This window comes from Pseudopodoces humilis, chromosome 9 (genome assembly GCF_049639895.1).
Source record: "Pseudopodoces humilis isolate 2021_Gansu_Grassland_sample_001 chromosome 9, ASM4963989v1, whole genome shotgun sequence".
Classification (NCBI taxonomy): Eukaryota; Metazoa; Chordata; class Aves; order Passeriformes; family Paridae; genus Pseudopodoces; species Pseudopodoces humilis.
Genome location: NC_142208.1, coordinates 18,523,315 through 18,548,721, shown reverse-complemented (window position 1 = coordinate 18,548,721; position 25,407 = coordinate 18,523,315). Strand labels below are relative to the sequence as shown.

Sequence of the window (25,407 nt, the reverse complement as noted above, 5' to 3'; positions counted from 1 at the left end):
CAGGATCACAGGTTTCTCCCATCTTTGCGGAGTGTGCTTACATGGGAAAACATCTCTGCTGCTGGGAGGGAAAGGAGCTGTTAAACTCGCACAGGAGAATTAAGGAAAATACAAACTATTGAGAGAACTTGTTCCAATTATCTTCCTTAGTTTAAGCAGTTCAGTATAGAAGCCTTAGGAATTAAACATTCCCATACTGTCTAGCTCTTTCTAGAAACTTGTGCTACCTTTCTACTGGGTCTACTCTAAGTGTTTATTTGAGGAACTATTTCTCTAAATTTTCACACCAAAGCATTGAAGCTAGTGTGGAACTACTTGCTGGAGGTGATTGTTTTGTTAGGTTTTGTTTTGGGTTTTTTTCTCTCAGCTGGCTTGTTTGTTTTAATTTTTTTTTTTCTTTGCAATTTGCTTCCCCCAAATAGTGTTTGAGCATTTCAGACCTGAACTTCAGACCAATACTTAAATGGGGGGGAAAAAACCCAACCCCCACTTTCCTAGTCTTTAAAAAAATCATTTAACTTATTTTTATACTTTGAAAATTGTTTTAAGAAGGGCAGACATTTTTAAATCAAAGCAAAACAGGGACAAATTGAATGTTTCTATTTCCATTGACTATTTTTTATTTAACAAGAAAAACTTAGAAGTTAACATTTAGTGTTGAACTTGGCTTGAATGTTTTCATTTGACTCATAAACATGATAATTATATTATTATATTATTATATATTATATTATTTACATTATATAGGTCACATTATATAATTTTTTCCCAGAGGGGAAATCAAGTTTTCATGGGAAGTGACTTATAAGGACAAAGTGTTCTGTGCTTCCCATGAGGTTAGAAGTTCAGTCAACTTTATCCCTTGTCATGTTTACTGTACACACCTTTTGTATTCCTGCTCAAATTGTAAAATGATATACATAAACACATCAAAACAGACAGGAATTGCTAAAAATATGGACAGAAAAAGAGTTCTATTAAATTGTTGGATGGAATGACTTTTTGATACAGGGTCTCAGGTTGAACAGAAAGGCAGGAATGTAACACCCCTCTGCTCATGCTCCTTTTGCTTACCCACAGTAGCAGGATGCTTGCTCAGTTTGCTGGCCAAGGGATCTTTCTTCACTGTGCTGAAACCCAGCTAAAGCAGATGATTAGTGGGGAGATAACTGCAGGAGGCTGTGTGTTCAGAACTGAGACAGTAGTTCAGATCCCACTTCGATCCTTGCTTACAGGTGTTTAAGTTTGGGTTCATGCCACTGTGACCCCAAAGATTTACAATCACTTATAAGCTGCCGGTTTCACCAGCAACTAAAGGCCCAAAACAGCCATTGTTGCAGTCTGCACATTGAGAAATACAAACTCTGTAAAGAGCCAGAGAACCTTTTCCAGTACTGGAAATACAACTTGATAGCCAGCATTCAATATCCAAGATATGATAGATCTTGGAAGAGGAGAAAACTGCCGGTCTCAGATGCCTTTTGTCAGTACAACCCAGCAATACAAACCTGCAGGGTGAAGCTGCAGAGCACGTACACTGCTAGGGAAGTATTTACTCCTTTTTGGTACTCACCAAAGGAACTTCTAGGTGGATGGAGCTATGAGCAGTCCAGTGTCAGGTTGTGTCCATTACTCAGATGCAATTATCATCCAATTATCTATTTATATTTTATAGATACTATTGAATAGTTTCTATCTATTTCAACAAACATTTGTCCTTTCCTCCCCTTCATTACTGACTGCAGAACTGCAGACTTGCCTCTTTCCCAAAGAAAGGGTGAGGGTGAGCTTAGCAAACAGTACAATTAAAAATGATGGGTGCTAAAATGTAAAGTAATGTGAAATGTAATGAAGACATTCCTTTGTGCCCATCCTGCCAGTGCAGTCGAGAGATATTTTTCTCTCGCAGAGAGCAGTGGGTCGTTTCTCCCGTGGCTCCCCGGCTCCCACCGGGATGCCTCCCCGGGAGGGATGCAGGGCACAGCAGGTGGCCTAGCACGCCGCTGCCCTCAGGACCAGCGCACTTGGTATTTCTTCCAGCGCAGAAGAAATCCCGCTGAATCAGGTTCAGCTCAAGATCAGATCCTTGTCGAGCGCAAGCATCTGTTGAGCGCACGGCACCGGAGGACGCCGCGGCTCGGGAGCGGGGCTGAGCGCGGCTCCCTGGAAGCGGCACATTGATCACACGGCCGCGTGGCCAATTAGCGGCAGGAGCCAGGGCCAGCCCTCGTGTCTGCGCGCTGCTGATCTATCGGCAGTAATTACCGAGACACTTAATGCCTAGTTTGGATGGGAATTAATTCGAGGCCGGATAAATAATGCATTAGGGTTTATTTAGTCCGGCGTGAAGCGTCGCCCCCGAGCCGGGGCTGGAGCGGCGAGCGGCAGCGATGCGCGGGGCGGCGGCCGGGGCCGGGCGCTGAGGCTGCGGGCAGCGCCCAGCCGGGAGCATGCTGAGCCCCAAGATCAGGCAGGCCAGGAGAGGTGAGTGTGCGCCTCGCGGGCTGGGGACGGAGACCATCTGCGGGCACGGGGAAACTTCGCGGCGGTGGCGGACAGCCTGTACCGCTGCCCGCGGAGCGTCCCCCGCCCCGGCTGCAGCGGCTGCTTCCCCGCTGGCCGAAGCCGGCCCTGGGGAGGGCAGCGGAGTGACTGCTAGGGGAGAATGGAGCCTAGGAGGAGGAGACCTGTGCTGGTGTTCGCCGGCGTGGTCTGCAATGACTGGGTTGAGCAGTAGGGATAAATTAAAAAAAAATTGTACTCTGTCCTGGGACTCAACATAGCCTTTTCACCCCTGTGCTGGTTGCTAATGCTGTGTTTCTAACGCTGAAGTCATTCTAAAGGCTGGAGACAGGTGTGTCTGGTTTACCTGCAGCATCTTGGAGAAGCAGTTTGCTGTAGCACGTTATCTTTGCAGGGCTGGATGCAGGAGGTGGAGATATTCGTTGTGTGAGCTGTGGGCAAGACAAAAGGAAGGAAGAAAAACCTAGCCTGGGTTTGCAACAGATGTTTTGAGGACTCATTTGGAGCTGTGAGGTGTAGTGTGCCATGTTTGTAAAGCAGAGGGCTGGGGCTGGGCAGAGCCGTTGTCTCGATGTCACCTGGAAGAGATGCTCCGGCAGGGGACGCGTTCTGTGATCTTCAGGGGCAGCACCAGTTACTCATTTGACATGACATTCGTAAATCATCATTTCCACTCACAAACTAATGACTGTGTCAGAGGGATATCTTCCTGCCCATGGGAAACAGATTAGATCGTCATTCAGGAGCTAAAGCAAACACAGTCAGAGGAATATGTAAAGATTAGGATTTTCTTCAGCCATACCAGTATTGTCAAATAGGAAAAGTATCACTGGTTCTGTGATTCCAAGACAGGTACTTTCAGCCAAATGTTGCTGCATCATATAATGAAAGCCGTATTATGTGATGAACGGTCCTTAAAATACCAACAGCCCATTAAATAGCTGTTAGCATCTTGGAAAGAAGCAGATTCCTGCCATCTGGAGGTGTCAGGATCAGATATGTACTGCCACACCCACAGTAAAGTCATAAGTACTTATTTTTCAGTTACACGATGTTGTAGAAGTTCAGCAAGTCTTTTGTAGATGCTGCCTCTTTCCCATCCCCCTTCTAAGGGATGTGTTTGATGTTTGTGTTATCCAGCATTCCTGGTAGCTATTACAGGTCTGATGAGACAACCTAGATGATGCTACCAAGGTAGCATCACAGGAGGGCTGTATCATATCTGCCATTTTTCCACTTTCTTCAAATCACCTGGAAGACGCTAATTTGTGTATTAATATACATTGAAATCTAGTTATGAGGCACACATATCCTTAGGGGCTACTGATACTTAGGGGACAAACTATATGTACCTTTGTGATTCAATTTTGATTTATAGCAGTATGTGTCATTCTCTATGGGTTTGTTCTGTTTAGTTCATTAACTGTGCATAGGTAAGTTTATTTCTGAATGAATTTAGAACTCATGAAAAGAGCTGCAATGCTGGAAACTTCAACAATTAGTTTTGCAATGCTGTGACAAAGCACTGGTAACCTCTTGCAAAGCTTACCAAGTCTTGCAAAGTTCTTCTATAGCTCTACTTCACAGGAACTGTAAACAGGCCATGCTGGAGATGCTGAATGCTTCTTGAAGGTAAGTGTCCCACCTTGCAAGACTGAGCTGAATAGGAAATGGCAGTTCATGCTCTCAGTTCATGCTCCCTGGAGTCTCAGTTGGGATTGCTAATGAAGATTCAGGTGATAAACAGTGGACAAGAAAAGTATCCAGAAGGCTGTAAGAATGTTCTGTGTACAGCGAGCATCAACAAGAGCAGCTGATCTGCTGCAGGCTGCTGCATGAGTTTGGCTGACTTTTCAGAGTAGTGACTGTCAGCTCTGCCATTGAGGACTTAGTTGTGGGAGTCAATGTGACTTCTCTGAGCAGACAGATTGGAGAGCAGGGACAAGGAGGGATACTCAGGGTACAGCCTGTGGTTTTACTTGAGTGTGACAGAGGACAGCAATGTGGCTGAATCTAGGGATAGACATTCAGGTATTTGTAGAGTTCTTGAGGTTCAAACCCCTATGTGTGTGTGGCTAGCTAGCTCATTGCTTCAGGCTCCCTGCATTTGTGCAAGCAGGAGTGCTTCATCGACTTCTTTTTTGTTTCCAGTTCTCTGATGAGAATGTACCTTTAAACATTGAATTATGACGTCTGATGCTTTCATTTTTTGTTTATATTGTAGATTGTCCTTAAGAAAGCTCCTGGGTTTAAAGACATTCAACCTTTTGAAAATGCATGGTCTGGACATGAACCTGACAATCCAGAGTGTAGTTCCTAATGCCTGTGAAAGGGACGGTAGAGAACCAAGATAATTTGCCTTACTAAAATTAACTATCAAGTATAAGGCAGACCTTGCTGTTCCACCAGCAGCCTCACATCTGAAACTCTGAAATACGTGTTCAGAGGTCCATGTTCTTTTCATAACATAGGAAGGTGCAGAATCTCAAAGATGGAAAATCTTAATGTGCATAAATTTGCTTTCTGGAAAATCATTCATTTTGGCTAGGTTTGAATGGATTTTGTGTTATTTTTTCAGCTATAGGAGTTCATACACAGCAATTAGTGGAGTCCAAGATCCCAAAATAAGTGACTGCAATGGAAACATCTATTTTCACATTCTTCTTATGTGATAGGGCATAGAAATATAGCCTGGCAGGGTGGAGGCAAGAGAACTTTCTGTATAGATTGGAGGGAAGGCAGTTTTCAGACTACATCCTTCAGTCTCAAGGAATGCATTTTTGCTTCATTGTTTTTAAGAGATTAAAAAAATAAAGCATTTGATTCTTGTCTTGAAAAGTCCCCAAAAGGTTGCCAGCCCAATTGCATTTAAATGTGCTAGAAAATGGAAGCTGGACTGACTAAAGGCTTATGCATTTGTATTTTAATGAATGATGTGATTGCCCTCTATAGAAAGAGAGTTAGCCTGCTGCCATGATATATAATTTACAGTCTTCCTGTCTTCAGCACAGTCTGTCTCAGTTGTAGAGGCACTATGGATAACTCTCCTCTTCTTATTAGGACTTTGTACTTTTGGGTGGCACTGTGACCTATTATTTTTCTTTGTGACATGTCCATACATATGTTACAGTAAGAAAATTTTACATACAGTCATAATAATAAAACCTTTTTTAAAAACATTATTTAAACTTTTAAAGAAAAGTTTAATTAAAACTTAGAGTCTGGAAAAAATGATGTGAGACATTTTTGGTTAGCCTGGTGCAAATGTACTGATATCCTTCACATGCCTGTAGTAGAACAGAGTTATTTCCCTCATGCTGTGTGAAGAGCTATCCTTTCACCAGCCAGTAAAAGGTGGAAGAGGGAAGTCCTCAGGTGCCTGGTGCCCCTCACCAAATACCAGCTTAGCACCTGCAGCCCCAGCTCTGCACAGCGCAGCACTGGTGCCTCCTCAGCCCCACCCTCCGCTCTGGTTTGAGAGGCTGGTGCTGTACACAGCTATCCCAGAGCACATGGGAGCAGCACCTTGGCACCTCCAGCCTAACAGGTAAATGGTAACACCCACTTTCTTACTTCTGCAACCAAGGTAAACAGCCCTGAAGCTGTGAGCTCCTCCAAACATTTCCTTCAGTCCTCAGAGCCCACCAACATTGCAGGGAGCACCAGGGTGCAGAGGCGGCAGGGTGGGAGCAATCAGAGTGGCTTGTGCAGCTGGCAGAGCAGAGCCACCATTAATGAGGAGCCCACCTGTGAGGGGGCGATTCACTACCCCACATCCTCTCATGGGTGACTCTTTAAGGTAGGAGAAAAAAGCTTAGAAGCTCTTCTCTGGAAACATATGTGGGTAAAAGACAAGGATGTTGGTAAAAATCATTTGGTTTCTAGCTTGGTTTGATGGAGGAAGATGTCTCTGACATGGTAGAGAGCAAGAGGAGGTGGTAGTAGGGCTGCCTGCAGCATGAGCCTGGGTTTTGTCAAGTTGCTATGGAGGTGCTCGAGATGAAACTGCAGAGTTAAACTTAAAATCCTAAGGCAGGAGTACAGTGGCTGTGGAGGGAGGCTGGAGTTGGTGCAGTATTGGATTAACTGCCCTGAAGGCAGTGTGAAGAAATAGGACCAGGCTAAGGGGTAAAGTAAGGGACAAGTAAACTATGAGGGTCCCTTCTCACTGTGTGCAGCCCAAGGGAGGTGAATGAAGCATGGAGTTACTTTTGTTCCTTGGTATCGGGTCAGGCTTCTAGCACTGTGCTGCTCTGGTGCAGGGGTGTATGGCAATGCGCTGTGTTATAAGCTCTGGTCTCTAATTTTTTTTTGTCTCTTTTGTTCTGATTCAGTGGCCGTGTGCATATAGACACAGGGTCAAGAAAGTGATGTTTGTGGGATTCCTCCAGAGACAGGTTCATGTTCTCACTCTTACTGGGTGGTATGTCCCATGAAGAAGGACTTGAGTTGTTCAAAGGTGTAATCCTCTCATCTCTGTGGATTTACCCCTCTCCAATTGGATTCATGGTGTATGCTGGAGTAATTGGTGCTCTTGGCAATAGCAGCTTTCTGTCCTTGCCTGAAGGCTCAGGCAGGCAGTCATTCTCCTTAGAAAAAGCCCTGAAAAGTTTGTAGGCAGGCACCAGCTTATTAAGCACAGGCAATCTGAATTTGAAATAATGAACCATAGCCTCACCTCCTGGGGAGGGAAAGGGGCATTGAGAAAGAGCAGTATAATTCAACTCTAAGGGCAGCTGGACTGCTGGGGAGAGCACTTGTGGGGAGGGAATTAAATATTAAAAAATCACAAAGCCATAGGCTCTCTAATTACTAATAGAACATCACTGAGGGAGTACAGGGTGAAACTGACAGTCTGTGTGTAAATAGCATAGTGGAAGGGCTACAAATGCTAGCACCTCTCCCGAGAGGACAGCCACCTGCACTTTTACTACCTGTAAAAATGAATTACTCTTCACTGTAAGATTACTACCAGAATGACTTTCTTTCCTTGCTGGCTTTCCCCTTATATTTATCGTAAATGATAGGCAAGCACAGCAGTATAAACAATTAGTTTTCTTCAGCTCCCTGCAGTATGGGCAGAGGTAGTTTGATGCAAGGATAAGGGTTCACTGGTGGGAAAGGGAAACTCCTTCATGAGGCTGCAGTGCAAGGTATCTGCTGAACTGGAAGAGGAAAGGATCTATGCCTAGACTCTGCCCATACCTCCACATATTTAAGAATTTAAAACTAATGTGGGGGAGGGAAGCTCCTGCTGACAGTCTTTCTAACATGTATTCCTTCCACAGAGCTCTTCTGTGTATCCTTTGTGCCCAGTGAGCTGTAAATTGGTCTTTATGAAGATCTCCTGTAAAGAGAGGAGATACTAGGTTTTTGCTGTGGTTAAGAAAAGTTGCTTGTAATAGACTTCCTCTTAAAAGCAGGTATTAAGAATTGTTATGCTTCACTAAGGTTGTCATCCTGTGAACTGGTATTGAAGTTAAAAAGAAACAGCATGTGGTATAAGAAATGAATGACAAAGAAGCTGCATATGATTTTTCTAAAGTAAGAACTGATTCTGTTGCATGGGAAGGGATTGGGTTGCTCATGATCTCTTTCAAAGAACCGTAAGCACAGGGTTAATACTTACTCCTTTGCGGACCTCCAGTTTAGGGGGAACCACCTTTGCTTATTAACCAGTGATATCATAAATACTTATGGTTCAATAATCTGAGTACTTAGATTCAGAGTATGAATTAATGTAGGAGTAAGAATTCCTAGATTTCTTCTGCCTTTGTCCCCCAGATCAATCCCGGCAGCGCAGTAAGTACTTAGCTGTTGCACACAGTAGGAAGCAGAATTTGTTTGCACATTAAAAACAGGTACAACAGTGTTGAAACAGGCAAACTGATCTCTCGGTTCAATATTATTCCCTGAAAAGTAGGGTAGGAATTAATACGCTCTTGATCTTTGGATGACTGAAAGAAGAAAAATACAATGTTGTGGCTGAATTCAGGGAATTTTATTGGTGAGAGTGGCTGGGTTCTGGTATCACTTCCTCTTATAGCCAGTTGTTGGCAAAAGGCCTTGAGAGAGTTTTTTCTACCCTAGATTCTAATTTTTTCAGTCCAGAATAATTTTGGAAAGTGATATCCCAAGGAGCAGGGAAGACAAATGTCTTTGGTGCTCATAACATCAATTTTAGGAACCACTGATGTTGGCAGCCACTGTCTGAAGAATATGGTCCATGTGCTTGGTATGGCACAGACAATATTTAACAAAAGCACATGGGTGACTGGCGTGCCTCTGGGGAGCCTGAGTTTTTACACTGCAGTGGAACTATGCCTATGCTGCATCTGTAGTGCTGTAGAGCTACAATTTTAATCAGGACTCCCCAGTATTTGGTGCTCTACAAGCTCAGGCCACAGTCCCAGCTCCAAAATGAATGTTACTGGGGTCAGCATTTTTTTGTTTGTTCCTTAATCTACTATGACTGGAAAGATTATTAAACATTAATAGCCATAGCCATTGTGAGGACTACAAGGGGCTGTTGCTGATTGCAGAGGGAATTCAAGGTATTTGTTTGACCTTCCTTCTCTGACCAGATTTGACTTACTAAAACACCAGGAGGAAAAACAATCTTAGAACTTTGTAGCATCTCAGTGAGTAACTTTTCTTATTAAAAAAGTCTCACTTTGTCAGTGTAGGAATGTGAGGCTCAGTGTGTTAGCAGAAACACAAAACATGGAAACATGGAAAGAGGAGAGTTAGAAGTAGGAAGACTTTTTTCTTCTGGCAGTGGTGAGCTGTGGCTCAGTGTGGTTGTCCGTGGGATTACAAGGGTTTAGCCAGCAACAGAGAAGCCTTCAGCAGTGTGGGGTTTGCAGTTCTCTTGCAGGTATGTAGTTGTAACCAATAGACAGAGAAGGTGTAGAGCTTTCTAGAGATCGTGCCAGGGTTCAGTGGGAGTGGAGGGCTGGCGCTTGGGTTTGCTAGGTAACATTGTAGCCCATAGTGTCTAACAGGACATGTGCTTTAAAGCAGCACATCAAATGGCTATGACCTAAGTGCTGATCTGTCCTCTGAATAGCCTGCAGTGGATCCAGATGGGACATCTCAGAGGATAGTGCAGCTAAAGGGACTTTGAAATACAGTCTTTTTGCTGGGAGCAGTTTCTGTACTTGTTCTTATATTATCATTATGGTCTGTAACTCTGGTTTTGCAATAACAAAGGGCATGGGCTATTTCACTTTACTAGATTGTAAATTGGTAGGTCAATCTGTTGTAGCAGAAAGAATGAAGTAATTATCCTTTCATCTTGGCACCTATCCATGATCTAATGCTCGTGGTTTGAAAAGACTGGCATGGCTTTGTGGATTTGCAGGGCAGTTTCGAGAACAGCTGGTGACAGGTTACCTGCAGTATTTAAGGTTTGTTCATTGTCAGGTGTCAAAATCACCAAACATTCCTACAACCTGAAGCAGTAATTCAAATTCTTGTGCAAATGCAAGGTTAAATTAGTTTAAATAACTATTCTGTGGAGTTGAGACCTGCTGGCCTTCTTGCTCATAGTGAAAGCAAATTAAGTTCAGGACTACTTTGTACGATAGCTGAGAGGTCTCCAGTGTGAAATGTCAACCAATAAAGCAATGTCCCTTTACCTATATGATAGCGATGGATTGAAAAAATCCTTCACTTTTCCTGAAGTCCAACATGCTACCAATTTGTATTAGTTTGAAGATGGATATCAATTGTTCTTCAGGAGAAAAGGTTTAAATTATCTCACTGACAGTATGTTTTGGATTGAGTTTTTTGTATTGTGTAGGGAGGATTGCATTGATTAGCAAATATACTTGGTTTTCCTTGACTTGTGGAAAGGTCCTGCATTAATGTATATCAGTTTGTGCTACTATATATGTGTTCTCTGATGTGATAGACCTCACCAGACCATTGGTTATATCTCACATAAGCCTTGAACTTCATGTCATTGGAAAAGAGAATTATGATTGAAGCAGATTCTTTTCTTTCTTCAGTTTTATCCCTCTGCTGCCATGTTTAGATAAACTACCTGCATACTTTTGAAAGTAACTCTGGTCAGTAAAGTGGCTTTTATCGTCACATCACCCAGGTCACTGGAATACAAAATTATTTTTCTGATTTAGAATGGGCCTTATACAGAGCTGACTATGCCATTTGTAAGGTGGTGAAAGGTCATGGCTGTTGAACACCACAAAGAAGTCCAAGATTAATTTCTTCATGCCAGCCAGGAAGAAACTTCCCTCCACCTCATAAGTTTCTTCTTTCTTCCTGACTGTATCCCATAAATGCTGTACTGGTAGAACAGAATCATAGTTTTTCTGCATATTCTACAAAGGAAATACTGTGAGCTTGTTGAATATTGATGGAAAACCTGAACCAGCTCTGCTGGCCCTAAAAAAGGCTATAGGCAGCTTTCAGTATGTGTTGTTATGCCTGAGCTTATGGCACAGTTGGGCAACACAGTTTTCAGTACCAGAGGCAGTTGTGTATTCCAGCAGTGTTGTTTGGATGTGCCTAACCTGTGTACTGGCAGGAAATCCTACCTCGCTTCCTGCCAGGTACTGTCAGCACATTCACCCTTAAAGCATGCTGATATAAAGAATTTATGCAGTCTAGTGCTATGCTTCAGAGCTCCTTGGTGTATGTTTGCCAGTGAAAAAGCACTGACTGGTCTGGCAGTACAAAAGGGATACGAGAGAACATTTATAAAATAGCAAACAGCTTGAAAACAGAACCCTCAGCATTTGGACTTTGAGAGGAGATGACACTGTGTTGTAGCGACAGGGTGCTTCTTCATGAAGAAGTCCAGCTTCCCAAGCCATTTGGGCTCCTTTTTGGGCATTCATCTTTCCCTGCTAAAGTCTTTTAGGCTGGCTCAGATCCTTTGGCCATGGTTGAAATATGCTTTTTGGTTGTTTCCTTGATATTCAGATCTTCCTTCATCCCTCCCTTTGGTATTTTTCTGCTCAATAGTCTGTATATGTGTTTATGTCAGATTTTTTAAAATTTTATTTGGGTGTGATTTTAATTTTTAAACAGAATATGCTTACCTACAGCTAAATTATCTATAACCAGAGTTTCTGCTCTTTGCTTAAGGGCTGAAAGGTATTTCAGACTATGAATACAGCCAATTTCTAACAGCGGTCATCCCTAGTCTGAGAGTGAAAGTACACTGGCTTATAGCCTAGTAAATTGTACCAATTCATGTTGGATTCTAGATTTATGAAGTGGTATTTGGGAATGCAGTTTTTCTTGCAGAAACTTACTAACAAGTAAACAGTTATACGAATAGATCCTTCCATCAGACTTTGAGCTTTGTTTTTCTCTTTTTTAATCCTGGTTTGATACTTCGGCTTCCCAACCACTGCAGAAAGTACAAGTTAGTAGACAAACATATGTAAAGCTGTCTCCTTGCTTTTCCTTTGATTGGACAGTAGGCAACAGAACTGCTTCCAGTATAATGCATTTATGAGGTTTCTTGGGGGGAAAAAAAAAGTGTTTCCAGACCCATTTATTTTTCCATTTTTATTTTGTCTGAAAGAAAAATAAATCAAGGGAAGGGAAGGAAGTAAACATAGCATGTCACTTTGCTCTATAAAATGTTCTGAGTAGACAGGTGTGGCTTTATCAGGTAGAAGTGATGGAGCACAAGCTGGCTCTTATGATAGTGTTTCTGAATGTGGCAAATGTCAATTTGATCACAAAATGTGAGCAGCTGTGTAGCACCTTTTTGTTTCTGTAGAGATTGCTTCTCTGTATTGAGGGAACTAAAAGCCCTTGCCAAGTCCGTGTAACTGATATTCTTCTAGTTGTTTAAAAATATCTTGTGACCAACCACTTCAAATATTCAGCCTTTAATTCTTTTATTATTGTGTTTCAAGATGCCTAATTCTCAGATTGTACTGAGGAAGTACCTTGGTTTTGTTTATACTTACTGAGTTGGTATCTTAGCAATCAAATTCAAAGACAAATATGGTTCTGTGATAGACACAGAAAAAGCCAAACCAAGTATTTTATTGCCTGCAATTCAGTGAAAGGAAATTCAGTATCTCTTTATAGGCATATTACCTGCATTTCCAGTGAATCCTTTTATAAGGCCAAATTTGAATTAAATAAATCAACTGAGAATATTGTTTATAGTATGGGAAGCCGCTTCCCTTTGTGGCTAGTATGCTAAACAAAGACAGTATTAGAAATAATATGTAGTGTCACTGTGTCATCAGGCTGAAGGAACATCACAGCAAAGTGCCTTTATTGTAGGACAGTTTGTTGGCCAAAATAAATTATAATGACTATATTGATTTTAGCTAATTATCTATGAAATTTCAAAAGATTGAATCTTTAATTGATATTGAATTTCATTGACTTGATTGCTTTCCATGTCTGGTTTAAGTAAGTACTCTGAGTGCTCAAATCTCTAGTGGTGTTCAGAGCTGGGAGTGGGAGAAGGAGAGCAGAAGAGGTTGTATAATACTGCCAGGCAGGATTGAACTCAGGAAGGGGGGGTGGTATGGATAGGGAAGGGAAGACGATGTTCCTATTATATGCATGTGCAGGGTAGAAAATAGATGTGATGAGAAAACAGGAATGTGGATATTGCTTGGGGGCAGGTCTGAGTTGCAGAGGAACTCTTGTAGTGGTGTATGGCCCTCTGGATAGGGATTGCTGCCTCTGTAAGGAGTGGCAGTGTGGCTCCATCCAATTTGACCCATCCACTCCTTAGAATAATCTTTGATTTTACTATAAGAGGCATGACAACCAAGTATGGGATTTCGGAGGGGAGTTCATTTAGTATAGTCTCAGGCATTTGCACAGTGAGTGTTGAGCAGCATTTCACTGCCTTGGCTCATATTCCTCCTCCCATCCTCATCTGGATACGAGAACTTCCATGTGCCAGTGTCACTTCCAGGCTTAAGAGCAATTTCTAGGTCTGTAATTTTGATTCTTGCCTTATGTAATGATTTACCATCCCGAAATGGTTTGACTCGTTAGTGCCGCCTGCGGGTCTGCCCGGTGTGTTGTTACCTTGCTGTGCTGCAGTTCCCTTGTTTCCCTGCTGCTGAGTGGGTATGGTGTGGGCGGCTGGTTGGCATTTCAGTACTGCCGTGCTGTGCAAATGAATCCTAAACCTTTTCCCAAGGAGACTTTGAATCCTTTCTACACTGATTTCTGTTAAGAGCTCAGGTGTATGACTAAATCAATAATAGACTAATGACAATGTGAAGAGTGAAACCAACCTGTGTGGTGTTATTGAAAACACATTACTGGATCAGAACTCCAGAGCATGTAAAGTATTTGCTGAGTTGTGAGTCTGCTTTATTGATTTGTTTTCTTCCTTATGTTCTGCTGATTCCATAATTCTGTTAGATAAGTACAAATAATATATTTCTACCATTAAGAATCAGGTGCTTGATGTACTGCATCAGGTTATCAAAGCAGATATTTTGATCCCAGTAATTGGAGATAGCTGCTTCTTTAAAGGCAGGCCCTGCTCATCCATAAAAGTTTTCTTCTGACCTCTATGCAATTATTGTATTCTGTGAAGCATGCAATATAAGCATCAATGCTGTTAATAGCCATAAATAATTCCTCTTTCTAAAAATTTCTATCTGATCCATGTTGTTGACTTGCAGATGAAGTTGCTAAGTATCTCCCTAATGAAATTAACTATTACAGCCACGACCAGAGACTAAGGAAATGGAAAGCTGAGACAGCATGAAGAATTAACAATCATAGCAATTGACTGAGACATGGTGCTGCATAAAATAAAATGAGAAAAAGATCTGCATTCTCCAGAGACTGATCATGAAAGCTTTAACTCTTGACTAAAATAAATAATTACTTGGTGAGCTGTACAAATAGTATCAAAGGAGGACTGAGGGAACATACAAGGTAACATACTTGGTAACATTTGAAAGCAAGATGTTTGATGTCTTTTGTGAGGTCTGTGTCAATATAGATGGTACATTTCCAGTTAAATAAAACTAATTTATTTTTATAGGGAGAGGTAAAGTAGCAGAGGGTGTACATAATTACATGCAAGTCAGGAAAACTGGGGGCTGGTAGGATTTTCATGCTTAAGTTGGAGAGTGCTAAGGTACTTTAATGTGGAAATTACTTAGGTGCTTACTGAAAGATGGATTTTGGTATCATTAGACTAACTGGTTACTTTAATAGCCAAGATTTTGCCCAAGAACCATTTTAGTGCCCTTGATGAAAACAAAGTTTTGGGATATTTTTGTAATTACGTAATTTGTAACACAAATGTGAGTTGGAATTTGGACAGTCTAAACCAGACTACGGTTTGGTTATAGTGGTAAAATGTGGCCTGGGATGAGGCAGAGAAGTTTTATTCAACTCAATTCCTATGGGCCTCTGCAATAGGCATTTAAAAGTGAACAGTGAGTTTTCTTACTGCCTGTGTGTGAAACAGGGTCCTCCATGTCCTGGTGGTGATGGGGAGGGAGCAAGGTGTCCTGGTACCTCTGTAATCATCTGCCAGAGGATGTTGTGCTACCAGAAGAGCTGATACTAAAGCCTGAGCATGTTGGCTGTGTGGGGGAAAGTGGTTCTTGATATTTACAGGAATGAATATACCTGAGAGAGCTCAGACTACAGTGAGTGAGTTTAGAGAATAGGCCTGGATATACCAAAGCCTGCTTTTACATGAACTCTGTTGTAAGATTTTTTTTAAAAACTATTGTTTTGACATATAAAAATAATCAGAACAAAGGAGCACTGGGTTACCTAGCAGAATCCAAAAGTTGCTGGTAAATTTTCCTTATGCAGAACTAATGCTATATATTAGCTCACATAAATTCAGCAATGTATTTTAGGCAAAAATTAAGAGAACAGTAATTCTGAAAAAGCTATGATGCCACAGCAGCACTTCTTACAATATTTCAAGTTTTAAATAAATTTTGAAGTGAAACTAAAAACAAAAAAAAAATTTAGTCCTTACATCATGAAATAGTTATAATTTGAAAACTAATTTCTCTTGATTGAACCACAAGACAAAATCTGTTATTCACATTTTTTGTTGAGAGCAGCAGGATTTACCTTAGCAGTTTAGAGAAATGGGAAAAAAAATCCATATGACTGTCAGGGCTTTCATCGAGTCTGAAATTTCACAAAGTGATTCCATCTTCTGTCTATAAAACTGGAAGGTTGTTGGGGTCAGAATGGATGGTTACAGGAGAGGCGAGTGGATCCTTAAGACAGAGTAGAAGGAGAAAGTATACGGAACTATAAAAGTGGAGATTGTGTCACTGTGACTTTTTGATAATGGGAGATGTGCTACCATTCAAATCTGCCTTCTGCTGATGGAAGTGTTTAGATGTGCTGGTTTTAGCTCTTTATAAAGCACTACATGGTGACCTGACTGCCAGGTCATGAGGAAGGTCAAACCAGATTTTATCACAGACTCCAGTGTGATTTCCCTCACTGGATTACACAGAGAAGGCACTTTAAAAATCTGCCCTAAGTCCCTTATCTGTCTCTCCATATTTTGCTGTTTGCTTCATGGAAGTGAAGAAATAGGAACAATTTTAATGTTGCAAATGTGATTATTTTTAAAGCTTTTTTTGTTGTTTATTTTTGTTTTGTTTTGGGTTTTTTTTTGGTAATTCCCCAAACACCACTACATCCACATTATTTTTCTTTCTTTGGCAAACACTGGCAGTTTCATCACTGTGTGGTGAGGCACCAGGAGCAGAAACCAATCATGTGGTATCATCAAGGCCATGTTTAGTTGGAACCCAAAAGAGGCAAAATTAAACAGTACTCTGAGAGGCAGAGGGTTGCTTTGCACTTTCTTCTGATGGTTTGAATTAGCTGTAGTGTATCAGGGATTCTTGGGTAAGAAGCTTGCCTGGCTTTTAGCTGCAACAGTTCATAGTGTTAATGTGAGACATTAGTGACGCAGATTTACTGGTACTGGCCTGTAAACTCATGCCTTGTTCTGAGTGGGCAGTTATGAATTGTGCTTTAAGTTAGCTGAATGCAGAAAATAGGAAGGAGCAGGACCATTAGCACTAATGAAGGAAAAATGGCATGAAGTATTAAATAACTATTATTATAAGATACTTCATAAATCCAAAGGAAATAGAGGTGGAAAAGACCTATGAGGTCACTTAACCTATCCATTCTGGAGGACTGGCTTACTGCCTGCAGTATATAATCATTGTCTGCTACTGCTGACTAGTTCTAAGTGCCCCAAGTTTTAGTACTCTTAATGCAAGACAGGAAGAAAGAAAGAGCCATAGACTTCTTTCAATTTTTTAAAAATTTTTCCTCAGTTCTTTTCTGTTTCTGAAACCTTTCCTCATATTTACATGTTAGCTTTTTCCTCTATTTTGTCTTTTTATTTTTGATTTTTGTTTTTTAGTTTTGGTTTGGTTTTTTTTTGCTTCAGTGTCAGAATGCCCTGAAGAGTGAGATAACTTTAATAACTCTGGATAGCTGTGTTGTCTCTGTCTTTTGTGTGGATCACAGTCACTACTTTGATTGACAATTCTCTTTTTTAATCTTCCTCAGTTATTATTTTTTTTTCTCTCTCTTTTGGCATCTGGATTCCCTGTCTAATCACCCCAAACTGGTAGTGTGAGGAGTGACAATATTTTTTTATATTTTCTTCTTTTTCTTTTTATGCCTCCTCACCACACATTTGCACATCCTCTTTGGACAAATATCCTGTTAAGAGAGAGCACTAGCATTATCCTTGTAGAGCTGGAAGGCAGTGATGATTTGCCACAAAGAATGGTTGTAGGAGCAGTGAAGCCTCAGTGGAAATATTTGGGGGTTTTGCACCTTTATTTTGCACTTTTAGACACTCTGGAGTGATCAGTACCAAAAAGTAATGTTTGTTCTGAGTTTGACTGTCATGACTTGAATGCACACCCTGAAAAACAAGTATCTGTTCAAAAAGGAAACATGTCTGTCCATATCTGAGGAGAAAGCGTGGAACAGTTATTTATCCTCTCTGATTACTCTTACTATGATTTTTTGTTTCACTTATTCTGTAATTGCCTTTCCAGCCCGGTCAAGGAGTTTGGTGATGGGTGAACAGGTTGGGCCTCCCTCCAGACCATCTTCTCCAAATCCTCAAGAACGTGTGCTGAAGTGTGGCTGGCTAAAGAAACAAAGGAGCATTATGAAGAATTGGCAGCAGCGGTGGTTTGTGCTGCGTGGGGATCAGCTCTTCTATTATAAGGATGAAGAGGAAACTAAACCTCAGGTATGGCTAGAGAACTGTAGGTGTTGTGACTTCTTTGTGATCACAGCCATGCTATGACTGACAGCTCATTTTAGTTGTTTTCTGTCCTCATCAAAACTATATACACTTAAGGAGGTTCAAAGGCACAAGACGTTGCAGGGAGGTTTTTCTACAACCAGACAAGTGGAAGAGCTTGGGCAAAGGTTAGAAGGTGTTTATGTTGGAGGGCATGCTGACCTCCAAATCCTAGTATGGCCAGCTATGAGACTGGAGTTTGACAAGAAGAGCTATGGAGTTGCAGATTACTGAGGCAGGAGTGATTAACCTTGCTTGCTCAGCTGGGACTTGTTATCTCCCAACTAATCCATTGTTAGCCATGAGGTGAACCAGCTGCTTAGAGCCGGCTTGTGTGTGTGAGGTATAAAACCTGCAGTGTGCAGGTTTTGTTAGATGCTGAGAATGGGCTGGAATATGTGTTTTAGTGTGGGGGGAGGGAGTGGGTGTTGTGCTATGGGCTAAAGCTTACAGAGGAGATGAAGTATTTCTTATTCATGTTTTCCTAATGCCTGTAAAATTCTCTCAGAGCATTTGAGCTAAGGTCTTTCCTAGCTGCTGTAGTAGATTATACATCATAATTCACATAGTCATTGTTTTGACTCAGGCCTTTAACCAGAGTCATTGAACGGTGGGAACATAATTGAATGAGCCAGACGATGTCCCTGTACTGCTGGCTCCTGATGAGTCAGTACATGCATTACAGAGTGACAGTCAGCCTGTGTAATATCATCACCATCCACATGCTCATTATAGACAATTATTAAACTTCTTGGTGCAGCTGCCTGCTTGACTGTCACACATAAATTTCATTGTAGAGTGAGAATGGAAACTAATATTCCCCTGTGGGCCTGACATAAATATGGTAGATGAATGAGGATGTTGACTGCATCTTATATCTTGCACTCTCCTGATGAGGGATTTGGTCCATAATTATGGAAAGTTTGCTGTGTAAAGGCTAGAGAGATTTGAACTTGATGATGTAACTTGATTACTCAGGATGCTGCCAGTAACAGCTGGATTTTGCACCTTCAAACCAGGCACCTTATCTTCTTATGCAATGCATGTAAGCACATGGGAGAGCTGGGCACTTCTGACTCACATCAGTGAACATGATGAGGAAGAAATGGCCTCAGGTAGTCACGTTGTAAACGTTTTCTTTAACCCTGACTGTTTTTGGGCACAGGGTTGCCATACATTTATCAATGTGGGGAGCCATTTTGTGTAGGATGGTACAGGACTATGTCCTAACTATTCTTGTAGGAGTTACAAACTAGGATTTGTATCTGATTTCAACTAGGGCTGCTTGCATCCCACAGATGAGATGTACTTTTGAGGCTTATAGACAGCTGTTGCTTGGGATTCTCTAGAATGAAGGGGCAATGGCACAGGTGTGCCCATGCATCTTAGGAAGACAACTGAGACCCTTTGTTGTAGGGAGATCATTTTTATAGGCCATGGAGATATTTTCACCTGTTGTTATTGATATTAAGCCCTAATTTCCTTCAGAGCTAAAGGTACTCATGCTTAATTTAAATCTTGTTGTTTTATTTATTAAGTATGACCTTTACGCTTGTGTGTAAAAACGAAATCAATAGTTTCCCTGAAATTCCCATTGATCTTCCACCTACTTGATTATTTATATATACTCTGGAAGAGAGTTGTATTCTTGTTGTTTACCTGATAAAGTCAAATGAGATTTTTGACATAATGTTTCAAAAGAGAAATACAAAGCAACATCTTTTTCTTTATGAATGTTGCATTGCCTATTTTTATGAAAACCTGCTCTTTCAGATTCTTAGAGGAAGCTGTTGATACTCTTCCTTTAATAGTATTGCTGAAAAGATGGAGCTGTAATCTAATGGCAGGAGAATCACACAGGCTTTCTGGTGTGAAGAGGAATTATTCTGTTGTCTTAATGGATTGAGTACTATTGAGGATGTGTATGTTTGTGTGCCACATGACAGTTGCTGTGGCACAGCCCACTCCATCAAAGACCAAAGGTTGGACTTGTAGACATTGTTTTTCTGCAGGGTTTTCTTTTTTTTTTTTTTACTCTAGGGGACAGGGGGAAGGGAGGACTGACCTGGAAAGAGTTTTTGATGCTCCTACCGAGTCTGTCAATATGTGTGGGTTTTTAAAGTAGCTTTGGGCTTTTTTCTATTCCCAGGAAAGGAGAGAGCATGCACCCCTCCCCAATTTCCAGGGAAGCAGAATCCACTGTGCAACTAATTCATTAACCTTTCCTTCAGTATTGACTTGACATGATAAAAGGCTTTAATGCATCTGCAATGGGTTTGAATTTTGTACTTTAGAAAACAGCAGAATTTTTTAGAATGTGTTCTGGCCACTAAAGATGATGTTTCATACAATATTTTTCAATACCATTTTGAATAATTTGAGATGTATCTGCATTTTTGTCAAGTTACCTTTCCTGTGTTTTTCTGTTATCTCTGGAATGTCTTCAGTTTACCTTCTAATTTCAGTGAACCTTAGAGCCAAATTTCAGGGCAACAGGATTGGGAGGTAAGGGTGCTGAAGGTTTATCCTGTTGTGCTGACTTACTGTACCTCAATTTTAAATCTTACAACCATTCTTGAGGAATCACTCAGCATGGACATTATGAAGTGTCCTCCAACACGATGTCCTTCCACAACCTTACCCTTACACTAGGTAAGGGATAGGAGCTGAGCCTTGACACTGTTGAACAAAACATTTGTAGGAGGATATATTCCTGAGGAGCAAAGCTATGGAAGTTATACTGAATAGTGGCAATGGAAAGTAGCACACCTGGCTTCATTGTTTTATAGAGAAGATTGCAAAGGTCTTATGAGTTGTCTTCTGTTAGTTGAAATTCTGGATTGTCTGTCTCTTGAGATGCTAATTATATTACTCCATTATACGTGGCTCTGGAAGCTGACAAATAGCATCACTAGAATTTGTTTTGATTACCAATGTTATGATGGCACAGTGTGTCTTGGATTTGGTTGTTGCCAGATTAGTAAACATGCGTAGCTATGTTCTTATCAACCAGAGATGTGTGAAAAACCTGACTGAAACAACTTTCTTCATTTTCTGTTCATCAAGAGAAGATGCTTTGGACCCCATTTGAATTCCAGGACAGTTCAGTGCAAGAGTGGGAACTGCTGATTACCCTCTTCATGACTTAACTCTTGAGAGTGCCAGTTCTTGCTGTATTTTTTCTGTCTGATTGTGCATACGTCCTGAAGAATGCTAAACTGGAAACCCTTTAAAATATTGGTGAATTTTTGCAGCTTGTTTCGCTCACGTTACTGGACAAGAGCTTCCTGTCTTTTCAGCTTTTCCATAGATTAAGAGGATTTTATTCACTTTGAAGATACTGTCACCAGCCATGCAGAAATCCCAAACTGGAATATGTTGTGTTAATTATGCTTGGGCTCAAAGCGAAAATGAAGCTGAATACTGGCAGCATTTGAACTTGGGAAGTAAAGAGCCTCAGGTTGTTTTCTAGGGAAGTTATAGCCTTTTGGATTAAAAGGTAGTCCATTGTCTTGCAAATCTGAATTATCTGCTGTCTTCCAGTATTTCCCTGGGAACTTCTGTGTACTGAGAATCTCTGGAAAATCGGCCATTTTATTCAAATGCACACTGCAACCAGAAATTCAAGGGTGTAGGAAGAGTAGTTGTAATACGAGATGAAACTTTTGCAAAGGATAATTATGGAATAGTTAGAAATAGCTATAAATTATGGATAGTTATGGAAACCAAGGAGAATCACTTTCTGCATGCTCAGAGTAGTGTTATTCTAGAGGAAACAGCAGCGTCCAGTGCGAAAGAAAAGACAGTGAAGCAGGTGGATGATCAGCCCAAATCTTTTCTTGATCAGAGCTGTGGAAAGGTGTTGGGATGAGTAGATGAGCAGGACTTGAATTTACTATACATTTTATCATCTTTTCCTTACCCTTTTAGCGGTCTTTCCCTTTTCACTAATGTTTGTATCCATTACAGGGTTTGATACTTCTGCAAGGCAGTCAGGTGAACGAGCTGCCACCTAATCCGGATGAACCAGGGAAACATCTCTTTGAAATTACCCCAGGTATGCTAACTCTTTTTTGTGCTTTCACTATAAAATCACAACATTTCCCGTCAGTTGTCACTAATGAAAATTGAGTTGTACTGAATACTCCTGAATGTTCTGATACACTCGCGAGACTATCTAGTGAGACTGCGAAAGAGAACTTTACTACATGGTATTCTTTGTTCTGGATAGAAGTGCTGCTGTGGCACCTCATTTTCATTTTAAGGTAGTTGAGATGCATCATGCTCCATGACTTTCCTGTTTGAAGAAGGCTCTTTGCTTGGAGTGTTGTGTGGTCTCTCAAACAGATGCATTTGTCCAGTTGTTATGGGAGAAACAGACAAAGAACACAGCACAGAAGTTCTGGAAAAGGGACATGCAGTCTCTGGATGCAGTATCTTTCATGTATGCTACCTATTTTGGGAAGTGGGTGGGAAGGCAGACAGAAAGCTTCAAAACACTTCCCTTTTGGATGAAAGGTTTAAGAAAATAATGACCTGGCATGGAAGAGAGGTTGACATTTTTTTTAATGTAGAAAATATAATGATCTGTCACTGTAGTATTAATGTAAAACTTTTGCAGTCATTTTAGCTCCCATATAAACACTTGCTGTGGACAGAGCTGGTATCTCCAGGATAGATTTAAAATTAAGTTCCCTGTTGCAGTATAGGAGCAACTGAATTCAGTTGATTTAGTTCTGATTGTATTTGGGAGAGGACCATCCCTATGCATGGGTTTCAATGCACTGTATTCAGGTGGTAGTTTCAGGTAGCAGGATCTACAGAGGAAAAAAAAACTGTTTCACTGCTACAGTGTTACAACAGAGGAATGAGAGCAGTGAAAGGATTGAGCCACTTCATCTATTTCTCTGTACCTGAACCCCGAGTTCCTAGAAAGGAACAGGCAAAAGTGATTGTGCTAAAAATTGTGTGAGTGCACTCGATCATCCTTCACTTCACTGCCAGCTTGGCCTGCATGGACTACCTGTCCATGCTGCTTAGCATTGTCTCTCCCCACAGCATTGGTGCTGTCAGTAGGGCAGATAAAAGTAACTGCTTTAGGCTGCCTCTTGTTTCTTAATGGAATTTTTTAAAGCCGAATGCTTGCCCCAGTATTTGAATGTTGTTGCTGTGGAGTCAGGTGTGTTTTTACTATTTGGGAGTCTTTTTCTTGCCACCCTGTTAGGCTAGCTTAAAATGCCATTTTTGCACACCCCTCTTGAGGTAGTATCAGGCAGAGCAAGAACAGGCAGTGCTGTAAGGTTTTCAACTACAGCATCAGGCAGTGTTTTGCATTACCTTAGTTGCAAAATTCTGTTTGACATGGAGGAAGCTACTTGGGGAGAAGGGATTTTATTTTTTTTTTGTTTTTGCTTATCACTGTGCACTATCCTTTAATACCTTTTTCCCCCTTATATTGCACTGTGCCCTCATAGGCAGGGCCCCACAAACAGCAGGACCTTGGGCCCACAGAGTTGCCTCTATGGAGGATCTCCAAGGAAGTGGCATTCATTGTTGCTCTGAATGAGACACATCTGCCCCATACTAGTGCAGAAGGACTGTGGACCTACAATGTGAAAGCACTTGGGTTGTTGTGATCCTGAATGATCCCATCTGTTGTGGCAGTGATCTGAAATAATTAACTGAGCTTGACTGAGTTTCCTGCAGGTTTGAGTTTCTTCTGATTCCAGATGGCAAAATAGTAATTCTGTGCTACTTGTCCAATTTATCAGATTATATTACTGTAGCCTACAGGAGAATTGTCCTAAACTGCAGGCAGCTGTTGCTTCAGGTGAGTTGGTAAAGCAGGGCATGTGGCTAGTTGAAATGGGCTATTCAGCATAGTGAAAAAAGTGACACAGTTTAGCATGATTGTGGATCCCAGGATATTTGTGTTCAGTCTGGGGTTTTGACATCGCACTTTTCTGTGTCCCCTGGAAAAACAATTCAGTGTACCACTAACTTATGGAGGTAAACCCTGTTTGTAGCAAATGTAGTTGCTAGATGGATAGTATCGAAAAGCACTATAAATAGCCAGTCAATACAGAACGTAATTGACACAGACATCGCTGGAGAATGTGGCCCAAAGAGTTCCCCATTTTGTTCACAGTACATTTATTCTGTGCTGGTTTTGGCATAAGTGCCTTTTCTTTTTTTGCGTGTGTTCTCAAATGACCGTGTTCTGCGTGGTTGCCAGCCTGCAGAACACCCACATAGTGAGCAGCTCTGAAACAGATGCCAGCTAGAAAGGGGAGCACAAATGATCTTGCAGGACCCAGATATTTATTTCTCATCACTGCCCATCTTTCCCTGCGTTGGATGTATGGCCATGATCACATTTCTGCCTAATTGTGCTTAATTTATCCCATTATAAGCTAGGACTCTACAGTTTCTATTTTTTAAGTTTTCTTAGCTAAGTTGGGGATTTTGTGAATACAGGTACATTCAATAGCTGTAAGTATTAGATTGAGGTTTTACTGGGCTATTCAGCATCAGAGCTTTAACTAACAAAATTTAGAATGGAGTGTAACATTCCTAAAATGCACCCATAGCTGACACCAGCTTATCTGGAAAATAGAAGAGGCTGAGATCTGAGAAATTTCCAAAGAGTTCCAAAGTCTGTGGTACCAGTTATCTCCAAAAGCCTATTTTGTGATTAATAGCTAACACATTCAGTGTACTTGTTGTGGAATTGTTGCTGAGATGTTGCCGCCTTTTCTCTGCTGCAGGCTGTGTTAAGTTTGGCTGTGGGACCTGTTCCCTCAGAGTGCAGGGACTAGTGCTGTAACAGAGCATGTATTGATTTTTCTGCTGAGTAACAAGAACTAATGATGGGCATTGTGTATTATTCATGTTTCATCAAGTTCATTTCTAAGCTGTATAGGGCAGCTGGGAGAAGGGTTAACTAGGGACATGAGAGACTGCAGAACAGTTCTACAGTCAAACTAGTGTTTGATCTGGTGACAGGACTTCCTGAAATATATTCTCTGTATTCCTTTTTGGGGAAACAGGGTAAATTTCTGGACCTTTTTGAATCAATTCATGCTTCCCTTCACCATAGCTAGAAATTCAAAGTGGAATAATGGGGTAAGCCGTGGGTGCCAGTTGCTCTCATACTCCAGTGCACATTAGCAGGTGGTGGGGGATGTTTGTGTAAAATTATGAGGGTAGTATGAGGTCAGGTGTTGTACCATTTGGGGTAACAATTCCACAGCATCTGGTGTTTATAGATGGAAATTTTCTTTGTTGCTTGGGAGAGGAGTCCAAATCTGGCAACAGAGACAGCATCTGCTGTTGCTAGGGGCAACAGGACAACTTAGTGTTGACATGGGGTTACAGTGCATTTTGGAGTGGTGTATTGCAGCTTGTAAGAAGCCACAGGGATTAAGCTCTGACAAAGTCTTAAGGAATGCTGATGACTTAAGTGCTCCTGAGGTCTCACCTTTCAGAAAATGGATGTTTTAATGTCTTGTGGCAAGTGGTCTACCTAGCTTCATTCCCCAGTCTGCAGCACCATGAGATGCTCAAGTTCTTCTGCA

The 25,407-nt window shown here is 41.3% G+C and overlaps 1 protein-coding gene across 6 annotated transcripts in view; it reads left to right on the top strand.

Annotated features, from left to right (window-relative positions):
• Positions 1–219: 219 nt before the first annotated feature.
• Positions 220–25,407, top strand: part of ARHGAP22 (Rho GTPase activating protein 22) — a 130,163-nt gene continuing 104,975 nt past the window's right edge. For 3 of the 6 annotated variants that reach the window (XM_088059528.1, XM_088059527.1, XM_088059532.1), the window contains exons 1-3: positions 2,363–2,484; positions 17,577–17,776; positions 21,800–21,887. In XM_088059528.1, the coding sequence (XP_087915654.1) occupies positions 2,451–2,484; positions 17,577–17,776; positions 21,800–21,887 (322 nt within the window). In that variant the 5' untranslated portion in view covers positions 2,363–2,450. Of the gene's footprint in view, positions 325–2,362; positions 2,485–6,305; positions 6,323–7,349; positions 7,483–17,576; positions 17,777–21,799; positions 21,888–25,407 lie in introns of those variants that run through there. The other 3 variants (XM_088059531.1, XM_088059529.1, XM_088059530.1) reach the window with 3 other exon arrangements.